The 22,092-nt window shown below is 44.0% G+C and overlaps 1 protein-coding gene across 4 annotated transcripts in view; it reads right to left on the bottom strand.

The window, feature by feature from the left end:
* GORASP1 (golgi reassembly stacking protein 1) overlaps positions 1-22,092 on the bottom strand; it is a 163,355-nt gene that overhangs the window by 139,779 nt on the left and 1,484 nt on the right. For 3 of the 4 annotated variants that reach the window (XM_029588395.1, XM_029588394.1, XM_029588397.1), the window contains exon 2: positions 12,049-12,129. In XM_029588395.1, coding sequence (XP_029444255.1) covers positions 12,049-12,129 — 81 coding nt within the window. Of the gene's footprint in view, positions 1-12,048; positions 12,130-18,577; positions 18,835-22,092 lie in introns of those variants that run through there. The other variant, XM_029588396.1, reaches the window with a different exon arrangement.

The following is a 22,092-nucleotide window of genomic DNA, read 5'->3' as shown; positions in this document are numbered from 1 at the left end:
GGGTGGGGGATTTAATTTAAAGGGTCGGGGGTGGGTTTTAGGGGGTTTTAGTGTGCCGGCTCACGATTCTAACGATTTATGACGATAAATCGTTAGAATCTCTATTGTATTGTGTTCCATAACGGTTTAAGACGATATTAAAATTATCGGACGATAATTTTAATCGTCCTAAAACGATTCACATCCCTAGTGGATAGTGTCGATGGTAGTAGCCACCAATGTAGGTCTTTCTTCATGCTGAGTGTTATGTGTACAGGGGTCAATAATGGATGCAGGAACCAAGTCCATTGATGTTTGACGCCCCACTGAAGGCAGCGCATGTGTAAAGGAGTGTGCGGAATTATATAAATGGAAGCTGCCATATGACCCAGAATGGTCATAATTTGACAGGCTAGGACAGTCGTAGTATGTAGAACAGCTGATGACAGCGTGCGAATAGCAAGTGCCCTTGGGTGCAGCAGGAGTGCCTTGTCTTCAATGGTGTCTATATAGGCTCCGATGAACTGCAAGGTTTGCATCGATTGAAGGTTTGACTTTTCGTAGTTGATCAGGAGACCTATATTGTCGAGGCAAGAAATCGTGCAAAGTAAGTTCTTGCACAGAAGAGACTGGTTGGGTGCTACTAAAAGCCAGTCGTCCAGGTAAAGAAATATTTGAATCCCTTGATGACGAAGGTGTACTACCGCTACTGCTAGACATTTAGTGAATACTCTGGGGGCAGAGGAGAGGCCAAATGGTAGGACTTTGTATTGGAAATGTCGGTTGTTCATCTGAAAACAGAGGTAACACCAAGAATTTGGATGCATTGGTATGTGGGCATATGCATTCTTCAAGTCCAGTGAACACATCCAGTCTTTGGGCTGAAGAAAAGGTAGGCTGGACTTTAGAGAAATCATTTTGAATTTCTCTTTGTGAATGTATTTGTTGAGCGCACGTAGGTCTAGAATTGGGCGTATACCTCCCAATTTCTTGGGAATGAGGAAGTATTGGGAATAGAAACCGGTGCGTGGTGTCGTGGAAGGTAGTTCCCGAATGCAGTCTTATTGGAGAAGAGTGTTCACTTCCCATAGGAGAGTATCTTTGTGTACTGCTTGATGTTTCTGTGGAACTAAGTGTGGTATGGTTGGAATCGATGTAATTGTGGACCATGCTGGGAGGAATTTGGTTAATCTTCCTCCTACTGCCCATGTTGAAGCTGGTGGCAAAAGTATCCTCAAAAAGATCGTTGAGGTTTTGCTGGTTGGGATACTGTTGTTGGGCGAGCTTGTCTAGGAGCTCTTGGCCTAGGACACGAACCCTGTTGTTGGAAAGGTTGCTGTCTAGTCGGTTGGTTCGGTTGAGGCCTATAATAAGAATATGGCCTATAGCTACGCGGATAAGGTTGTTTTTTGTATGTTGGGTATTGTCTTCTGAACGATCCAGTTTGATGTGGAGACATTAAGGACAACACAGCCGTTTTTTTATCTTTCAGTTTTGTGACTGTTTCAGTCTATCACCAAATAGATTGTCTGGTCGACATGGGAAGTTAGACAGCTTATCATGGATGTCATCCCTGATTGCGCTCGACCGGAGCCATGCTAGGCGTCTTGCAGCTATAGAATTTGCTGATGTTTTTGCAGATCTCTCGAACCCTTCATATATGGATCGTAGTAGATGCCGTAAACCCTCTTCCATGTTGTGCATGGCAGGGTAGAAACAGAGGAGCCCTGTGTTAGGTAAGGTCTAAGATTTTGCAAATTTTTGAAGAGGTACTGTGCGATAAACTGATGGTTTTGAATTTTGGCGTTTAGCATGCTGGATTGATATGATCGCCTCGCAAAATCGTCCAATAATTTGGCATCTCTAGATGGTGGTGTATTTGCATGCAATCTTGACTTTTTTGCTTTTTGCATTGCCGATTTTACGACAACTGACTGATGGGGTAATTGACAGTTGTATAATAGGGAGAATCCCTCATGCGATATTTAATATCTGTTTTGCGAGAAGTGGATGGAGTGGTGAGAGATGTGTCACATGACTTCTCCATGAGGGCATTGAGCACCTGTGTTGTGGCAATGCATCTGGTTCACTTGAAGTATCTAATATTTTTAAAATGCCCATCATTTCCTGTCTAGGATCATGGAGTTTTCTGGTCTCCACATTTAGTAGACCTACTTTCTCTATAAACTGGGAGTAGGTTAAAACCTCAGGTGGGGATGCTGGTTCAGGTGGGACCTCAGCTGGGTCTGAGGGGTATCCTGTTGAAGAATCATCTGAGAAGGATGTCAAAGTGAACTCTTCTAGGGGTGTTGACGGCTTCCTTGGTTGTTCCTTCGGTGATGGACCTGGAATGGATGGGTCTTCCGGCACAGATGGAACTTCCTCTGGAGGAAGTGTGGAGGGCAGGTTTTGTTGGTGTTGCTCTATCGACTTTAAAAATTGCGATAGGATGTCAGTTATTTGTGTCATAGCCTGTGAAGATAACCTAAATGTTGATGGCAGAGATGGACGAGGCTCTACTGGCGATGGCAGCTTAGGAAGTATAGTGGTCAATGGGCCTTTTGGATGCACAGGTGGATCTGGTATGATTCCATGGGAGGAAGAAAAGCTGTCTGAAAGATGAGGTGGAGACATGTCACCTTCGGAATCAACCACGATAATGGAGAAGGCTCCCTAGGCCTTTTATGACCAGAGATATGTTTTTTAGGTGCAGGATGCTTCATTTGCATCAAATGCGTCGATTGCTTTTCCATTGAGAACCTGCATCGACATGTGTCGAATGCGTCGGTGCAACTTCGACGCAACACATCTTCGACACACTTTGCTCCATGTGTCGGTGCTTCGGAGCTTCGATGCTCCTTTGGTACGTCATATTCTCGAGGCGAGTTGGAGCGTCGGTGCTTCGGACGCGACTCCTTATCTTTGCTTCGGGAAGCCGTTGGCGTCTGTGAGGCGCACGGCCGCGACACTGTCGACGCATCCCCCGTTCCCTGTCCCTGTTCTTGAAGGGGCATCGGGTATGGGTGTTTTACCCTGGGGGTTCCACAGACGAAGCCCTTCTGTGGGATGCTGCCTTCTTTTTTCTCTCTGGCCCCAGAGATGATCTAACAGAAGCCTCTGAAGGGGCATAGGAGCCCGATGGTGGTGCCATGAGTTGCTGTATTTGAGCTGCGTGCTGGCGCTGCAATCTGGGGGACATACGTCCGCAGTTCCTGCAACTTTCCTGATCATGATCAGGTCCCAGGCATATGTAACATGACTGATGGCCATCAGTCACTGACATTATTTTGCCACAAGCGCAGAATTTGAATCCTGGTTGAGGCATGATAGTAAAGCCTTTCTTTTGGTAAAAAGTTTTTTTTTCTTCCTGTTTTTACCTCACAACTGTAATTTAGAGTCTGGAGAGACAGAGCTCTGCTTGCTATCAGTCGCGTGGAAAAAAACGGACTTTCACAGAATGGAATCCACCCCTGTACTGGCATGGCTTTGAGGGTCTGTATATTATATGTAAGGTAAGGATGACCTTACAGGTACCATCCAGATCCCAAAGGCAGGACACTACAGGAATGGCAATCAGTCTGTGCAAGTCTGTCTGGTCCCCAGCACCAGCAGTACCCCTCTATGTCCTCTGCTCTGCACCGGTGCAGATTCTGTACTAGTCACTCACTCCTCCTCCCTATTTGTCACACAGCAGCTGACACTGTGTTCCAAGAGTAAGCAAATACACAGCATAGTGGAAGTGAATGTTTGGTTACTGAAGAAGTGAAGCGCCTACAGTGTTTTGGAAATGGTGCCCCCTCCATTTGAAGGCATATATGGGCGCACTACATCTATGTATGCACAGAAAAGGTATTGTCCTTCATATGGGCAAAAAATGGTAGGCTACTATTTAGCGTTTACAGAGAACAGAGTGAATGTTAAAAAAGATGGGGCTGGTATGCCAACCTCTATGTAAAGTGTGCATGATATTATCAACATAGAGGTGGCAAATTAGACCAGTGACAGCAAAAACAGAGAATGTAATAGGAGTTCCATAACGCCTCTGACACATAGCAAGTAAACCAACACCAACCATACCCTTCCACACATACAGACACATACCCATACAACAGGTATCTCAGTACATGCAGCGTGTAACCACTAATCGGAATCAGCCCTATAACCACAGCATTACCTAGTTTTGACACTGCATGTTTCATGCATCACAGCATTCCCACATTCACTGGCCATTTTCTTAACCAGCACTACCTCTCTCCTTTACATTGTAAGGCTCTGCGCCAGGCCTAGGTCTGGGTAGGCAGCCAATCCAATAATAACTGCAGTACTTCGCCTACTCCAAGTAGTAGGTGCTAAAGAATCACTATGGGGCACATTGAGAACAAAAGCCAAATGTTAAGTAGAACATTCAAGTTGTATAGCATATTTGATGTGTCACGATGACCACTTGCACACCTCTGCCCCTCTGTGAACACTAGATCTAAACAGTGAGTGTACTTGGGGGAAATTACCAATACAAGGGTTCAGCCTATTCCTACCGCAGTCCATATGCTGCTCTGTCAGAGGCACACCTTTTCTCAAGAGGCCAAACACTCAAGAAATGCTGTCCAAAAGCTGTCTGTGCACAATTAATGTACTCACACTGCCTGCTAAGGAGGGGAGCAACCGCCGACTGCAACAGCACCCACACAAACAGCGTTTGACCAAGCCACACATAGCACGTTAGTCACAGAGTCATACACTGACTTATGTCAGCAGTAGGGACTACATGCTCCAGTTCCTGCACCTACACATGTGCAATGCCTATGTTCCTGCAATGTTTCCCATAAAACAACATAGAGGTGTATTGCAGTTTGCACTAACTGCTAATGAGACAGTGTGAGTCCTTCCTCCCAAAATATTACCTACAGCTGCCCACAGGAAACACTTCTGGCCACAGGCATACTGTTGCGACCGTCGCTGCCCGACGTCTCCACTACGCCCACCTTACCTCTTTGGTGACTCCCTCTTTGCCTGTTGGAAGTTTGGCAGCCGCGGTGTCATCTTGCCACTCCCCTCTGGCGTCCCCGGACCGGCTGGACGCTGCACTCCACCATGTTTCCCAGAAACCTAAGGGCGCACACGCGGCGCGGCCCCGACTCAAGTACCAGCAGTGGCGCGAACCTCAGGGGCGTCCCCCTGAGGTGACGTCATCCACACCGGATATTTAAGGTCTCTGAATTCGCTAACTAATCGAATTAGCAAAGGATTAGGATTGGATAGGAAAGGGTTTCCTTGCTACTCTGCCTCCTCGGATTTACCAGGTGTACCCGCTCCTCGGGGGCCTCGCTTTCTCTTTTGCTTTTCAGATCGCAGTCTGGAACCGGTACTCGCTCCTCGAGGGCTCATGTTCCCGGACTTGCTACTGAATACCACTTCTGCCAGGAAGTCATCGCTGCCTACAACACCAGTTAGTTACCATCTCTCTCTCAGAGCTTTCCCTGGAACCAGGTACTCGTTCCTCGAGGACCTAATTCATTCCAGCTCCTGGGCTGCTTCTAAGAGACTATTGTGTGAGTGTTACCATCAAGGTTCTGTTCCTGAACTCTGCATATCCTGCCTACTCACTAAATTCAGTTTCTCTACAGCTCAGTTATCCAGGATCGCTGTTCCAATATCTGAGGGACTACAGCCCAGCTGGGCACTTCCAGCTCACTACTGCCACCTCTGGTGGTTCAATATACTGTTTAATAAAAGAACTAGTGTGTGTCTGTCTCCATACTCTGAGCCTGACCGGTGGTCCCTCTCGGGATCTTCCCCCGGGGCCGTGGTCATGGTCATCTGCCACCGGCCCAAGGATCCACCCACAACTACCTCATACACCAACACATACATCACCCCTACTTAGTATGACATTCTGACATGGACCCCTCAAGGGCTTAAGTGGCACAAAATGCGTGTCTGGCAAGACAGCAACACATAAAGGCCATCAGCTATCATGGCAAGCACATGACATCTGTGGGAGCAGTAGACCTATACATTCAGCACTGTGTGGCTTTTATTATAGAGGCAGCTTGTAGGCTCATAACCTCTTCAGCTGACAAGACTTGGTCTACCCAGAACGCAATACATAGAGGACTACATGGATTGTGTAGGACCAGACCTGGCCCTGCTCATAACTAGCAGTAGAAGTCTGTTACACTGCATAATGTTCAGCCTAGAGGATAGCAGCTGTTCATCATTCCACAGATGTCATCACACACATGTGCACCAGCAACAGCATGCAACCATGAAAGCATGGAGATGTGTGCAGTGATGTTCGCTACACAACTATCTGCAAATTATTTTGGACAGGAGTGCTCAGCCTATGTGCTTTAACGGTGCTCAGAGAGCACAGCTGCACTGTAACAGGTGGTAGGGATAGATTAAAGGTTAAGAATGAGCATGTGTTCACGGTACATGCATATGTGCATACAGCTGCATCCCATCACTATCTGTGATGCTTAACGCACAATGACCTTGCAGCAACCTGACATCTCCAGATATGAGTGAGGCTATATGTGATGGGACAATTTAAGGCAGCGTTATGTTTAGGGAAGGATGTAAACCCCTGGGCTGAGATGAGCGATGTCTCCGCCCACAGGGAGGGGCCCTGTGAGTCTCACTGTCAACAGGCGCAGTCTCAGTGGCGTGGCAAACAGCTAAAAATAGAACCTTTATTAAAATAGGAAGTAATGTCCACAGTATTAGCAATAAGAAGCACAGCCCTGGGCAATGGGAATTACCCAGGATGAGTCGATACCTGCTAATCACAAAGACCTCTGGCAGGCCCAGCAATGATGTTTATGGAGGAAAGATATGCTCCCTGTATCTCCAGCACCATGGCTGCCCTTTGTGCCAGCTACTGGGCCTGCTGATACTTCCCTCGAAAGTCTTGGAACCGCCCTTGCCTGTTATTCAGGTTGTTCTTCTTCCACATGTTGTCTGCGGAGAGCCTGCGAGGCATCAAGTATACCTCTACAAGTATTCGTACCACAAACAATATGGCTTTAGGAAGATTGACCTGGTAAAAACAGGTGTTTTTATTGGGGCAGGAAGGCTTGGTAGGTGTGTAAGTTATCATTGGATTTTTTAATCACATGTGATACTCGCCGCAATAATAGCACGATCCGCAATACCAGCCTCGATAATTATTTTTTTGACCATACCAAGGAAAAAGGTGTAGTTATTTCCCGCAATAAAACCTGCGATAATGCGCGATACGCTATGGTACACAGTGCTAGCAGACCCTATTTTACATTAACCCTGCCCAAACTCCGCCCACTTGAATACAAATGCACAATTTACATAAGCAATTTGCAAAATGCTGTTTATCGCATGCAATAATGGCCTATCGCAAATTGATGAATGACCCCTCCCCCCCCCTTAGGAAGGTCAATCAAGATGGAAAATGTTTTATTCAATCTAAAACCTATGAAGTCCATATCCAAGTAGCAGCCTCACTACTGAATATAGCTAGCTATCTTAAAGTTAATTGGCTAACTTTATCTGGCTAATTTTAGGACAGCTCTTAGCCCCAACCAGCCTTAGACAGCTAAGATACTGGCTAACTCTAAATATCAGAGTTAGCTGGATAATTTAGCCATCTAACTTAACTCCTCCCAGTGCCCTGAATGCCCCTAACTTATCCGGCTAAATTATTAGCCAGATACAATTTAGCTGCATAAGTGCCCTCATCTTCATTTAGCCGAATCAGTTCTGAGTGATCCAGCTAAATGCTTTTGAATATAGACATGGATGTATCTAGGCACACATAATGAAAACCCCTAAAAGCAAATTAAAATCTTGCTGCTGACTTGTGCAACACTGGGCAAAATACGTCATCTCCCTAAGCTGCAATTGTAATAGTAATTAATGCTTGCTCTCTCTTCACTCTTTTCTTCAGAAGCTGGCATAAAGTCTAGATGCCAAACATGTGTTAGCAAGTTATCCACAGAGAGCAGTGTGAAGCAGGATGGGATCCAGCTGAGATGAAAGGTTCTATTATGTTGAAATTAATGCTTAACAGTTAATTTCCTTTCATTTAGTCCTAGCAGCCCAGACCATACAGGTGGGGATATGTCCCCTGACCAGCAGATGAAGGCATAGACAAAAAAATCAAGCTCCGACTTCACTCCCAATAAAAAAGGTCTGGTGCTGCCTCAGCTCCACAGTATGCTATGCTGAAGCTAAACAACAACCAGAAACAATCGTTAGCTCTGGTTCCAAAATTACCATTTTAACCAAACCTACTATCATCACAAACATCTCTTTCATGGATACCAGTCCTGGAACCTGAATTCCAATTTCAAGTTCACAATTAGGACTACTGCTGACAGCATGGATAATGGCATACTTGCTGTTGGCTTCTCCGAGTGTGTAGTTCCCCTGGAACTACAAAATTAAAAAAAAGACATTACTCAGCAAGAACAATTTAGTAATGAAACCGAAAAGGTCAGGGGCTAGGTGGACATCTGCTCTTCTCTCCCTGTGAGAAAGACCCTCTTTTCACTAATTTCTATACCATTGTTCTCTTCATGGGAAGGGTTCTGGACTAATCTGCTAGGACTAAAAGAAAGGAAATTAATTAGTAAGTATAAATGTCTTCCTCTTTATCCTGCAGACCATATGGGTGTGATGTACCTTAGCAGTTTCTATCCCAGGTGACAGTTACTTAAACCTGCTTCCAGTACTCTTGTATTAGATACCATGTCCTTTTTCTCCTAAAAGGATTACCACCCAAGACTTATGATAAGGGTAGTAATATTTACAATCACTCAAAACTATATACAGAGATGCCCTTATATCCCCCCTACAGATTTCTTCTAGGGCCATAGGTGCAGAAGGCACTGAGTGAGCTTTTGCCGAGTGCATTCTTAGGCTCATGGACCTTGGCTTTTCCTTTAATACGTATGCAGCCACAATTGCTTCCATAGTCCATAGTGCAATTGCTGCCTTTGAAATCATTTCTCCTCCCCAGGCCCCTGACCAACTACAAGCATTTGCCTGAGTTCCTGAACTCATTTAGGACTTCCAGGTACCCCAAAGGAGCCCTGCATGTATCTAGTGATCTGAGCTTCTGCTTCTGACCTTGAATTTCTGCTTTCATCAGTGTCTCACTATTGTAGGAAACAAAGGGGGGGGGGCATACTGTGTTATTTTATTTATTTAAATTTATATTCCGCTTTTCAGCCACTTCAAAGCGGATTACATTCAGGTATTGTAGGTATTTCCTGTCCCAGAAGTCTCACAATCTAGGTTTTGTACCTGAGGCAATGGAGCATGAAGTGACTTGACCAAGGACAAAAGCAGCGGCAGTGGAACTGGAACCCTGACTTCCCTGGTTCATACCCCACTACTGTAACCAACCACTAGGCTACTCCTCCACTGTGCATAGTGATCCCCTTTTTCTGCAGGATTGCCTTAGGACACCCCAAAAATGGACTTTCTTCAACAAGTCTTCAATATGTTACCCTACAATGCTTGAAAGAAAGTGATGGTAGATTCTTTCCTAAAGTAAGTTCTTTATCAAGCTGTTGGAAACCTCCTTCAGTGGAAGACTTGTGAGCTTGAATCCTCAGAACTGTATCTAATTTAAGAGAGGGATAAGGTGGTTGCCCCTTGCAGTCAGCTAGAGCCTGATCCTGCCCCTTGTGAGTCTTGTTTGTCATGTCTTTCCTTTCTGTCGGAAAGAAAACAATAGAACTAGGGGTCATGAAATGAAACTTCAGGGGGTACGACTGAGAACAAACATCAGAAAATATTTCTTCATAGAGAAGGTGGTGGATGCATGGAATGCTTTTCCAGAAGACGTGGTGAAGAAGTAAACAAATTCAAAGGAGCATGGGATAAACACTGTGGATCCCTAAAGGCAAGGGGGTGGAAATGAAGAGGATGCATCCTCAATCAATAACCTTGATGTTTTTAACACAAGTACAACATCGCTCTCCATTTTGATGTCATGGAGGGGGGGGGGGAGGGGAATTGGATACAGACAACAACCAACATGGGCCCTGACTTTTACAGCCTGGGGTACTGACATGTAGACATAAGGGAAAAAGCACGGGATGGCTTCTATGGCCAAGTCTCAAAGCAAAGAACGTCAAGCAAAGAACGTTGAGAGAAACATGGGGTATCCTGCACGGAGTGGTAGATACTACCATAAGAAGCTTGCTGGACAGACTAAATGGGCCATCTGGTCCTTTTCTGCCATCATTACTTTGTTACAACTTGGCTTGCATTTCATTTTCTTTCTTGGCAAGTTTATTTTGCTCAGAAAACTGGACAGCACAATATTGAATAAATCATACATGCAATATGTATGAGTTTTCTCAATCAAATAGATAAACACTTTCTCATGCATTAGCGGACATGAGTTCCACAGCCTTGCCTGCAATGTCATCTTTGGCTCCTGCTCATAGTAGGGACAAATCAGGCCCTCTGCCTGCTACCCTGGGAGTCTACATTTATCAGGACAGTCAAAGCTCTTTGCCTGTTAACCTGAGAGTTTGCTTCAGGGTATTTGCCTGCTATTTTGGAAATCCGCAGTTTCCAAAACATTAAGTGCACTTTGCTAATTTTCTGGGAGTCTGCTTCCATCAGGAAACTCAGTGCTCTCTGCCTGTTTTCCTGGGCTTCCATGCTACCAGGAAACTTGGTGCTCTTTGCCTATTTTCCTGGAAACCTGGTCAGCAGCTCTTGCTGCTGAAAGCCACCATAGGAACAAGCAACTGAGTTTCCCCCAAGTGCTTGATCCATTGGTATAGGGATTTAGATTTTATAGAGTCCAAAGGGAAACACTTTCCATCCGTCTGTTGCCACACCAGTCAACATGTCTGCACATCTGCTGAGACGGAGACATGCTGAGGAAGCACCAGATCCTTCTATTGGGAGTGAAGTCAGTGCTTGATTTTTTTTGTGTCTCTGCCTCTATCTGCTGGTTGGGGAATGCATCCCTATCTGTATGAACTAGTCTGCAAGACAAAGAGGAAGAACCTGATTTATTTTTATTTTCATTATTATTATTTTACAAAGAAAGATATAACACACATACAATTCATTCAGTTGAAAAGGACTGTGACAAACTAACCCTTTTTCAGGTTACCTTTGGCGACAATCTTGAGTGCTATCACAAAACAGGACCAAGGCAATATTCAGCAAGATATGGGAATAGTAAAGGATGGTTGTGCATTGCATGAGCCACCTATGCTGGCAGAAGAGGGCACTTCAGAGAAGGCTCATGTTCTAGCTCTCAGTCATAAAGGGCACTCTGCTCACCCACCTGACTACCAAGTGAGGTAATAATGGGTATTGTGCGAGGGAGTGACAAAAAAAATAAAACTTTTAAAACAATACACTGTTTTGTCAGGAATCAGAACATGACCTTCTCCTGCCGATTACAGATTCTTGACAGAGGGTTTCACATTGTACAAATAGTTCAAAACAAATTAGCGTAATCATTAAACAACCAGAAAAGCAGCTGCTGGATTCACAATTTAACAAAATGCACCATATTGTCCTATTCTATTCAGTTTTGGCCTCTTTCCAACTTACGGAAGAAGTCTCAAACCAATCCTCTATTGACTAGCTGGATCAAATGAAGATTTTTATTAGTGCCCAAATGCTGGAATCTTTTCAAGATACATCATCTTCACTGGATCTTCCTTCCTTCATATTTTTATTAACTGCTCAAATTTGTTACACCTTACTAATTCCAATCAACACTTTCCAGGTTGCTTGATAATGCAGAAGAATATAAAATGCTGGTTATTGTCTATTTCTAACCTTACTAGTTTCAGTTAACTGAAGCCCTATGGACAAATAAATTGGCCAAGAGTGTTTTTGTTGTTATTAACTGAAGCAGCAGCACAGTTGCTCTTTAACCTAGCCCTATGTATCATGACAACCAGCACACCGTGGTCCCTGGGGCATCTCATATCACCTCCCAAGAATGTTGAACTCTTACTAGTGTTCTGACGATCTACTTTAAGACACCAAGCATCATTCTCCTGCAGAAAGTTTGGAAGGAGGGGCTAAGCCAGCCGCAGCACTTACCAGTCTTGCATGTCCTATCGTAATGATGAAATCAAAGAAAGGCTCCAGCCCTGCCATCGCAGCTGGCGAGTTTGCTTGTACCTGGAAAATTGAAAAATTTTAATAATGAAAAATAAATGCATTTTTAAAAAACTGTATAAACATGTAGCAGAAATGGCCATTTTCTATTAGCTGATGTTTGTTCGCCCCTCAAACTTAAAAGTCCTGAGAGTTCACAGCCAGAAGCAAAGGAGTGCAAAGGGATGCCTGACATTACCGAAACAGAGTCAGAGTCAGTGAAAAGAACCCCAAAAGGATACAATGCTTTTTCATTAACATTTATTTGAAAGAATAACAGATACAAAATAAATCTGAAATTGTAACGAGACTCACCAGCAATAGAAAACAATTAAGTTTTCAATAAATTCTCTGATGGAGTTAAGCTGATGGCTCAGTGGCAGCTCTGCACGTTGCTATGGGGAAGACCTGGATTCCTGGATAGCAGAGGGGAGGGGGGAGGATAGGAAGGTGGGCAATTTGTACAGTAAACCAGCAGAGGTCAGTTACAATTGAGAGGGGAGACCAAACTGCTGGGCCCAAAAATTAACGGGTTGATTTTAAAAGCGTTGCTCATGGGAAAAAAAAAAAATCACAAAGTATGCGCTTATATACCCACGTGCATGACAAAAATAAGAGGACAGAAAAAGGGTGAGTATTCCGGGGCATGGGCCAACAGTTACGCGCATAACTCCGTATTTTAAAACTGGAGACTGCGGTGCGCGTCAGCTTGTTATCCACATAACTTTACTGCTGCTCCAGATAAGGAGCAAGTCTGAAGATCTATAGGTCTAGGGCTTACAGGACAGGACGAGGAGTCAGAGTCAAATACAAGATGAAGAACCACAGGGGTCTTGAAGACTTCTATATTAAACTAGACAAACTGGTGGACTAATTGGAAAAACTTGGCTGACCCTCGCACGAGCATGTTTTAAAATCCGCCTACATACGCTCGTAAAAGCCAGCAAAGTCCTAGGAAAGATAGGCAAAGTATGTTTTCTCAAGCAATCTCTTAAGATTAGGGGCATGCTTATGCGCGTGAAATGTATCTTTAAACATATGCGTGCACAATTTAAAAAACTGCAGCCTATCTCCACTCGCGCATTGATAGGTGCATACGCGCTCATTTTAAAATTAGCCTGAAAGTAAAAAAAAAAAAAAAAAGCTACGACGACACAAACTGTAGTACTTTAAGAACCGAAAACTATTTCCACAGCAGTTCAGATCATCTTAAACCCCATCTCTCCCTAAAATACGCACAATCTAAAAACAATAGAAACACATTTGAGATATAAATTCTCATTCTTTATAACCTCTAACATGTAATCACAGCCTGAACAGCTTTTCTGTGTCATGTATAAATAAAAACAGATTTACAAAATTGCCACTTTTTATAAATGTTGCAGCAGAAACCAAACTTGAACCTTCCCACTGATCATTTAAGGCATAAAAAGTGCATGAAGTTTAGGGAAAGATTTTGTCTCGAAATTTTATCTTAGGTTCTAGTCCATCATATAATTGTTATAAGATTCAAAAAAAAAACCAAAAAAACGACAGACTTATCTTGCAAAAGCTAATATAGCAATACAAAATGTAAAAATTATTTCCTCCCGATGCAGCTGTTTTTCAGCTTACCAAACATGCCTGCTTCCAAGGCTCATCTACCCAATTTTCTTACTGCTCTTCATCTGACTTCCAATGGGGACCTCGCTGCACCTCCACAGGAAACAGGGTTTGCTACAGCAGAGTCCAGTACTAATGGAGATCCAGCTCCATTCTGTGTTATGGCCTGGTCCTCGAGAGGGTGCAGCTCCAAGGTAGAGGCTCTTCCCAAGCAGTCATGATAACTGGTTTGAAAAGCATGAAGGAGCTCAAAACTCATTAGTCTATATTTGAATTTGGAGACTGAAGCCTACTGCCAGAAGCGTAAGACTAAAGAACCTGTCTAGTTTGGTACTGCCCCAGCAGACCCCACTGAACCGAAAGGCCTCTTGGCTGAATTTTCACTCCCCTGGATCCAGCCTGCTCCTGCAGAGAAAGTCTGCTTGTACACTTTTCTTTTCTGCATCGTGAGCCACTGACAACTGGGACAGGTTCCGCTCTGCCCAGTCGAAAATCTTGCTTACGTCCTCCACAAGTCTGGGCTGCGAGTGCCTCCCTGCTTGTTCACATATGCCACTGCCATGATGCTATCAGAGGACTCTGACTGCCTTTCCCTTTACTCTCAGTAGGAAGGTCTGAAGTGCCAACTTGATGGCTTGCAATTCTAACCTGTTTATAGACCAGCTTCCTTGTGCTGGCTGGCCTTGGCAATGTGCTCCCCACCTGCTCAGGCTGGCGTCCATTGTCAGCATTATCTAGACAGGTGGGTCTAAATCTACTCCTCTCAAGAAGCTGAATGAATTCAACCACCAGCCCAGCCTTTCATCTTCTTCCTGTGGCACCTATAATTGATGGTCGTAGTCTTGGGAGGCTGAAGAGCAGCAGGTCACACGTGTTCCCTGGCTCAGGCAGCTGTATCTATGGTGGCTATCATTAGCCCCAATAGCTGCAAGTAAGCCCATGCTCTGGGACAGACTAGGGTATGAAAAGAAGCTACTTATTTGAGCATTTTGGTAATTCTCTTGGTCACTCGACTTTGCACTGCATTTAGAATAGAGTCTAAAAACTTCAGTGACTGTGAGGGCACTAAATTGCTCTTCACATAATTCACCAAGCCCAGCTTTTCCAGAAGCCAAACTACCTGATGTCTGCCAGTTATCCTGGGCAGTCTTTGCTCTGATGAGTCAATCATCCAAGTAAGGGTGAACCAAAATCCCTTGCTTACACAGAATTGCTGCCACAACTACCATGACCTTGGTAAAAGGTCATTGAAGCAGTTGCAAGCCCCAAAAAATAGGACCTGGAACTGACAATGCTAAACTAGGATGCAAAAGTGCAAGTGCTTTTGGAATTCGAATCTGCTTCTTCCAGGTCCAATTACGACAACTTTTCTACTTTTATTACCACCACCACCATCACCAAGCAGAGGGGTTTGCATTCTGAAAAGGGGTATCCTCAATACTTGTCGACCCCTTTCAAATCTAACACAGGACAAAAATTTCCACCTTTTTTTGGAAGTACAATATAAACTATGTCTCCTGCCCCCTTTCCTGGGGAGGGACTGGAATAATGGCTTCCAAGCCCCTTAGCTTCTGCAGCATCACTTCTACTGCTTCTTTTGCCTTGCAACATGCAAGGGAAAATCATAAAGTACTTTAGAACTGGGAAGATGTGTTTTGGTTCATGGGTATATGCAATACCCACTAGACTAGACCATGGTAACTTGGGTCCACTCTAATACCACGATAGGCATCTGTCTACTTGCATTAGTGCCAGAGGGACCCACTGACTAACATCATAGAGAGCAACTGCTTCAAGCAGTTGCAGAAGGGTGTCCCCCCCCCCCCCCCCCTTAGTCTTTTGATTCTGTATTCCTTCCTCTAGGTTGGTATTTAAAATATTGCTGGTGCATACCATGCATACTTGAACAGCTTCTATCCTCCGAACGTTCTGGGGGCTTAGACTCCCCCCAAATCTTTTACAAATTTCTCCAAATCTTCCCAAAATATCAGTCCTCCTCTGAAAAGAAGTTTACAGAGGCATGCTTTGAATGCAGAGTCTACTGCCCAGTTGCAGAGCCCAAGAAGCCTCTTGGCTGTCACACCAGAAGTGACTGCCCTAGAGGATAATATGATCACATCATACATTGTGGCTGCCAAAAAAGCTAAGTCAGACTTCAGACTTGCTGTTTCTTGGCTCGCGGGCAGTTGCTGAATCCAGTGAAATTAAGCTTGCACAACATATGCTGCACAAATTGAGGCCTGAATAGCCATGGCCCCTGGGGAGAAGGCCTGCTTTAATATTGCTTCGATCTTTCTATCTTACGGGTCTTTTGGGGAAGTCCCTCCTTCCACTGGAATGGTGGTTCTATGGGCTATTGAAGATACTAGTGTATCTACCTTTGGCAATAGCTTATTCTTATCCTCTGCAGGGAGTGGGTACAATTTTCCCATGGCTTTACCTTCTCTGAGTCACTACTGCAGACAATCCCACTCTGCCAGCACCATCCTCTTTAGGGTCTCATGCAAGAGAAAAGTTGTGAAGGTTCTCTCATCTCCTGAAGAATGGGGTCACCTTCAGTTAGATTTTCCTATGTGGTGCCTGAAATCCTTAGGGCCTACACTAGTGATGAAGGCTAACAGCTCCGCTTTAAGGAAATTCTTCCTATGGTGGAGCTCTTCTCCTCCAAAGAACATTACACCTCCTCTTGTGAGCCCTGGGGTGCGCTGAGCTTTGATGGTTCCACTGGCCAATCCCTTTCTCTGGAGTTACTGTGAAAGTGGGCAATGCATTAGAAGAGAGGGCACTTGGTAACTCTGCCCTTGCCCTCTATCAGACCCTGGTTAGGGGATCTTGACTCTGCTACAGAGCCAGGCTTCTGCATAGCACAGAAAGCCTGGTGCATGACCAACACAAATTCTGGAGAAACCCTGCTAGGGGGAGCTCCCAATGAGCCCTTTGCCAAATCTAACCCAAGGCCCTTAGTTGGGAACCCTGACCTGTTAGCAGGCCCTTGCCCCAGCTCCCCTTCTATTTGGGATGCTGCAGGGCCTGACTGCCCAGTTACTCCTCCGACCCTGCATACCAGGCAGTGAGGCGGCTACAGATCTAGCCGCTTCCCGCGGCCCTTCCTCTTCACAGGGGGGGTCTCCTTGTTCATGGGCCAGAACCTCCATCACATGCCAGGCAAAAAGACCCAGCAACTGTAGGAACCCACTTAGTCCCACACAACATGCACTCCTGGCCCCTAAGCATTCTCCTGATTTTCTCCCTCTTGCTTTCTCTTTTTTTTTTTTTTTTTTTTTTACTTGACCCTCTGTGTTGAAACAGTATTCCCTGGTGCACTGCTCTAGTACCATGCTTACTCCCCCAACCTCCCCTGTCAAAACCCACGGTTACTCATCTCCTCCAGGGACTGCCCAAGCTCTCCTGCAATGGTATGCCTTTCTTCCTCTGTTCGCTATGTGCATTTTTTTGGCAAACATTTTGCTGCCTATAAAATGCAGGAGGAGCAGAGAGCAAGGCAGAGATCAAAACAGCACTGAAGGGGAGGGGGAGAGAGGGAGCCAAGGGAGAAAGCGAGAAACCTCAAGTACGTCCAAGAAACAGAAACTTTAGAAGGTCTGGGACTTCTAGGATCACTACTCCCCAGGGAGTGGGGCTCTTCCTAAGGGGATCCTCAATCCCTAGGCAAGCAGGGATCCACACTTAAGAGCCTCAACCAGATCTAACTGGGAAGGCAGCCCGAAGGGACCATTGCCCTTGGTGCTCCAATACTAAGCAGGGGCTGCACCCTAGCTTTGGAAGGAAGTCTGTCTGCAACTTACTGGAGACAGAGACTATTGGGAAGGACCCCGTGACTACTCCTCCTTTATGACAAAAGTTGAGTTCATCAAGGGGGTGTGCCATCTGTATCCAACAGCTGAGCAGTGGCGAGAATCCCAAATGTAATGGACCGGTCTAGAAGGTGAAAAGGAATTCAATGTTTGTATCAAATCTTTCTTTTCTCTAAAGGAGTGTATATCTCCTTCTGCTTCTATACAACCCTCAAGAATTTCACCAAAATTCTGTTAGCAACAGCTCAAGCTTTATTAGTAGGAGGTACCAGGCTACCTGGTATCCTCTCCCACCAACACACAAACCATGTGCTTTATATTTTCTTTTTCTTAGATCCCTGTCCTTCTTCCCTTTAACTGTTTCACCTTCCACATCCCTCTGGCTTCTTTCTCCCATTCCTGTAGCCTTTCCCCCCCTTTTCACTTCCCTTTTTCCCTTCAGCCTCTTTCCCTTCCCAGCTTAGCATCTTTTCCCTTTTCTCCTCCTTCTCTCTCTCTTACCATAGCCCAACAGCAGGAAGCACGCAGAGGCACAATGTTATTTATTTTATTTATTTAAAATGACTCTCTTTCCACTGCAGGCTGCAGCACAGAAAGCAGTGGCTCCTTCTTGTCCCATTCACAATGTCTTTAAGATTTCCTGCATTTAGTGAGAGGATTCTCAAGGACTGACTCTATAGGTCTATAGTGCAGGTCATATACCCATTTGGTGGCCCTCCATTTGAACTGCCTTCACTTTATCAATCCTCTTTCATTGATATGGTCTCCAGACTTTCACAAAGTACTTAAGATGGTTAGCACAAAGGGCAGCAAACCGGGCTTCAAATCTTGCTTCTCCTGGTGACAGTCTTTGTGACCTGGGGCAAGTCATTTTATCTGCTGTTGCCTAAGGTACCCTACTCAGATTGCAAGCAATTTGAGGCCGGGATTTATTGCACCTAAAAAGTGTTGTAAAACAGCCATGGGTTAAAACTGGACATGTAGTATGAAATCTGAAAAGAAACCATCAACCAAGCTGGTAAGTAAATGTCTGAAAATAAAAAGCACACTTGTACCTTGTTTTGTTTAAAACTCACACAGCTGGACTCCTAGTCTGTTTGCATTCTTCTTCAAACAGATGATGTGGAACAAAAATGATTGCTATCTTGACTCCCGGATATGCTACAGACTGTGGAAGCTTTTATTGGACCAACTTGAGAAAAAGCACACTCAGAAATGACTGAGAGTTAGGGTTAAGATCCCTTGTCAGAAGCTCTGCAGTGCTGTCAGGGAACACACACTGCACCTCAAGACACATTTTCATAACAAAAGGAGCAAACAGGCCTGTGAAAACAAAATGACCAAGACATTCAACATTAGTTAATAAAACTATTAACTTCAGAATTACTCTGTTATTTATTTTGGTACCAAATCTCACAGGACACAAGTCACCACCATATCAGGAGTCACAGGCAAACAACTTCCAAAGAAATTACTTGTTCAAAAAAGGAATTCTAATCGCTTGAGGAGAAGGCATAACAGCAAATCAAAAGTGCCTCAGCTCATAATAGCCTTATTCTGTAGTCTCATTCCTCAGATTCCTTCCCAGAACACAGAACAAATGCCACTGCTGCCGTAACACACTCTCTGAGCCAGAAACACATACGCTAAAGCATTTCCAATGCTTCTGTCTATGGGAAAAATACTTCTGCTCTGATGGCTGCATGCACACATCAGCAGCGCTTTGGCTCACTTCTCCAGCGAGTGATGGAGGACAACATAGCAGAGACTGGAAATCTAGAAAAACGGCATGAAACAGCTCAAAGAAGAGACACTGAATCCCAAACAGTGAATCTCATTAAAAAAAAAAAAAAAAAAAAAAGGGAAACAAAACACCCAAATCTCAAAATCCATTTGGTCCTACAGAAGTATATCAAGGTGTCAGCAAGCCTGACACTGTGCCCTTTTCAGCGCACAGTCATCCAGTCAGCTCATTCATTCATTCATCTTCAGAGAAAGAGTCTCTCTTTTATTGGAAATTTGTACAAATGCCTATAAATACATATGATAGTTTTTACTCCAAAAATCGAGCCCAAGCCCAACAAGGCCAATGTTTATTCCCTTAAGAGATGATCAGACCATTGTCATTCTTCACCAGGATGAAAAAAAAAGTCTCACATTCATCAAAATGGGTTCTCTTCCTCCTTCCCCTGCAGCTCCTTCTCCTGTTACCTCTCTAATCTCACATTGCAAGGAACTTGGGCCTTTTTCCAGGAGGGTTTTCTGCTGTTTGCCCTTTCCTGTGCAAAAATACAAGTGAGGCAAAAAAACTCTACAAACTTTCCTCCAGAAGAGCAGAGCGCTGCTATAAAACCTCTGAAATGGGACGTCCATTCCAGCACCCTCAAAGGGAGGGGCTGCATACGAGTGGATCCTCCCCTAATCATTTCTCACTAACTTATTCTACATGACATCTCCCAAAGCTTACTGGTAACTGAAAATGGCTCTAGGTTACACAAGTAAATTTGAAAATTTAACCTACACTCATAGTTTCCCTTGCTTGGCCCACCTCCCCCCCACCAAACCTGCCTAGGTAAAAGATGTGTGTTGTTGATCCCCACACATACATTTTGTTTTGTCTTTTTCTTAAACAATTTATAGATCTTTTTTATATACAAAAGTTTGAACACCTTGCATAGAAACATATGAGCACACAATAAGAAAAAAAAATAGGAATAATAATAGTAATACACTGCTCTGTTTAGTACATTACCCCCTCCCCCCAAAAAAAAAGTGATCAGGAGGACAGAAAAAAAAAAGTGGGGCCATAAAGAAAAAAAGGTGAAGAAACTAGCTTAACATGAATCAACTGACTAAAAAAAAAAAAAAACCAAACAAAACAGAACACCACACTGGATCTAGCTAGATCCTAAAGGGGATGGCAAAACTCCTCTTGAATCCAGAAAAGATTTTAATTGTACTGGAGAGAAAAAAAATATATAACAATCATCTTGATAACACAATTACCTGGGTATCTAAGTAAAGAAGAACAACCCAATTGCAGTTTGACGTAAGGCTAAAAATCCTCTCTTTCACTCCTGGGTAACTGAGACTAAATCAGGAAATATTCTAACCACCTGGCCATGAAATAAAGATGAAATAGAACCAAAATACTTAGGCATTACAACCATCAAATCTTTTTCGTTTATAAAGGACACCAATAATGTAGCTCTTTCAATAATTTCTATCACAGAGCTGTCAAGAAATTCTGTTAAATTATTCACTGTCATGGCAGTTGGACGTCAAGAAACTCATTGGGATACTTGCAAGAAATAAGCTCTATTTATCAAGGGAATTTGTGCAGAGTCAAAATGTAGAACTTCAAGGAAATATCTTTTTAATGTAATTAGGGGACCTTCCCCCATGACTATGAAAATGTAATATTTGCAGGTTTAAATGGCTAAAGTGATTTTCTAAAAGCTCCAACCTTCTTGAGAACACATCACAATCTTTAAAATTAGAAGCATTGGACTTAATTTCTTGAACCTGAGATTCAATAGATTCTTGCCATTTAATTCAGTCAACTTGCCTTCGTGGCACTCAAGCACAGGACCAACCTTTGATAAAAGAGTTAAATTTGTTTAAACATTTACCAAAACCCACTACTAGGTCCGAGAGAGGGAATCCAATGTTACTATCACAGGCTCAGATTGTATAGTAAAGGGCTCACTCAACTGAATATTCTGTTCAAGGAAAAAGCTGGTAGAACACCCCACCTCCAGAGAACCTCCTCCATATTCAGGATCCAATGATCGCAGCGGCACATCAGCAGAAAATTCAGTGAGAGTTTCATGCCGCATAAGAGTGTGTTGCTTCGACGCTGACACTGCTGCATCCCCACCAGGTGAAGTCACCCCAATATCTTTCATCATGGGGCGCCTCAGGACCCGGATACAGGTCGACTCTCCTAGCTGGCAGAAGCCTGGTGTCCAAGGGACTGAGCAAAGCTTCTTTCCTAGGCAAACGAGATGCTCCCTCACTCCAAACACCAATGGGGACTTCAGCCCCCAAACTATCAGCTAGATGAGACCTGAAAGTTATAATCTGCTGTTGCCCAGAAAGATACTTAGTCTCGGGGTGGGATAGATCTGCACTTTTCCTTTCCAGTTAGAAGGCATCTCAGAAGAAAAACAAGGTCCAAAGGAAAGGTAGGGACACGCAGCGTTCATACTCGTCTACATGCTGCCATTGTGTCCCATTACCACAGCTTTTGAATGTGTTCTCCCCACACATACTTTTAAAAGGTTAAGAACTGGATAATTTTCAGATAGTCATTTTACACAGGTCTGGTAACTGGCTTCTGAAAATTGTCCATTTAAAGTCCATTTCATTATGATTTATAAACTGTGCTTCTCCACGAAGGACTCAGGGTGGCTTACAAAATAACAATACAACTGCACATACATCAAATGCATTGACATGTTCATCAAATAACAAAAGACAATAACTATTTTGGTCTCCACCACCCAGTTTGGAAGGATTTTTAACACATTCACCACCCTTTCTGTGAAAAACATTTTCTGACATATCT

The sequence above is a fragment of the Rhinatrema bivittatum genome, chromosome 2, assembly GCF_901001135.1.
Source record: "Rhinatrema bivittatum chromosome 2, aRhiBiv1.1, whole genome shotgun sequence".
In the NCBI taxonomy this organism is placed as follows: domain Eukaryota; kingdom Metazoa; phylum Chordata; class Amphibia; order Gymnophiona; family Rhinatrematidae; genus Rhinatrema; species Rhinatrema bivittatum.
This window is presented reverse-complemented; position numbering and strand designations above follow the sequence as displayed.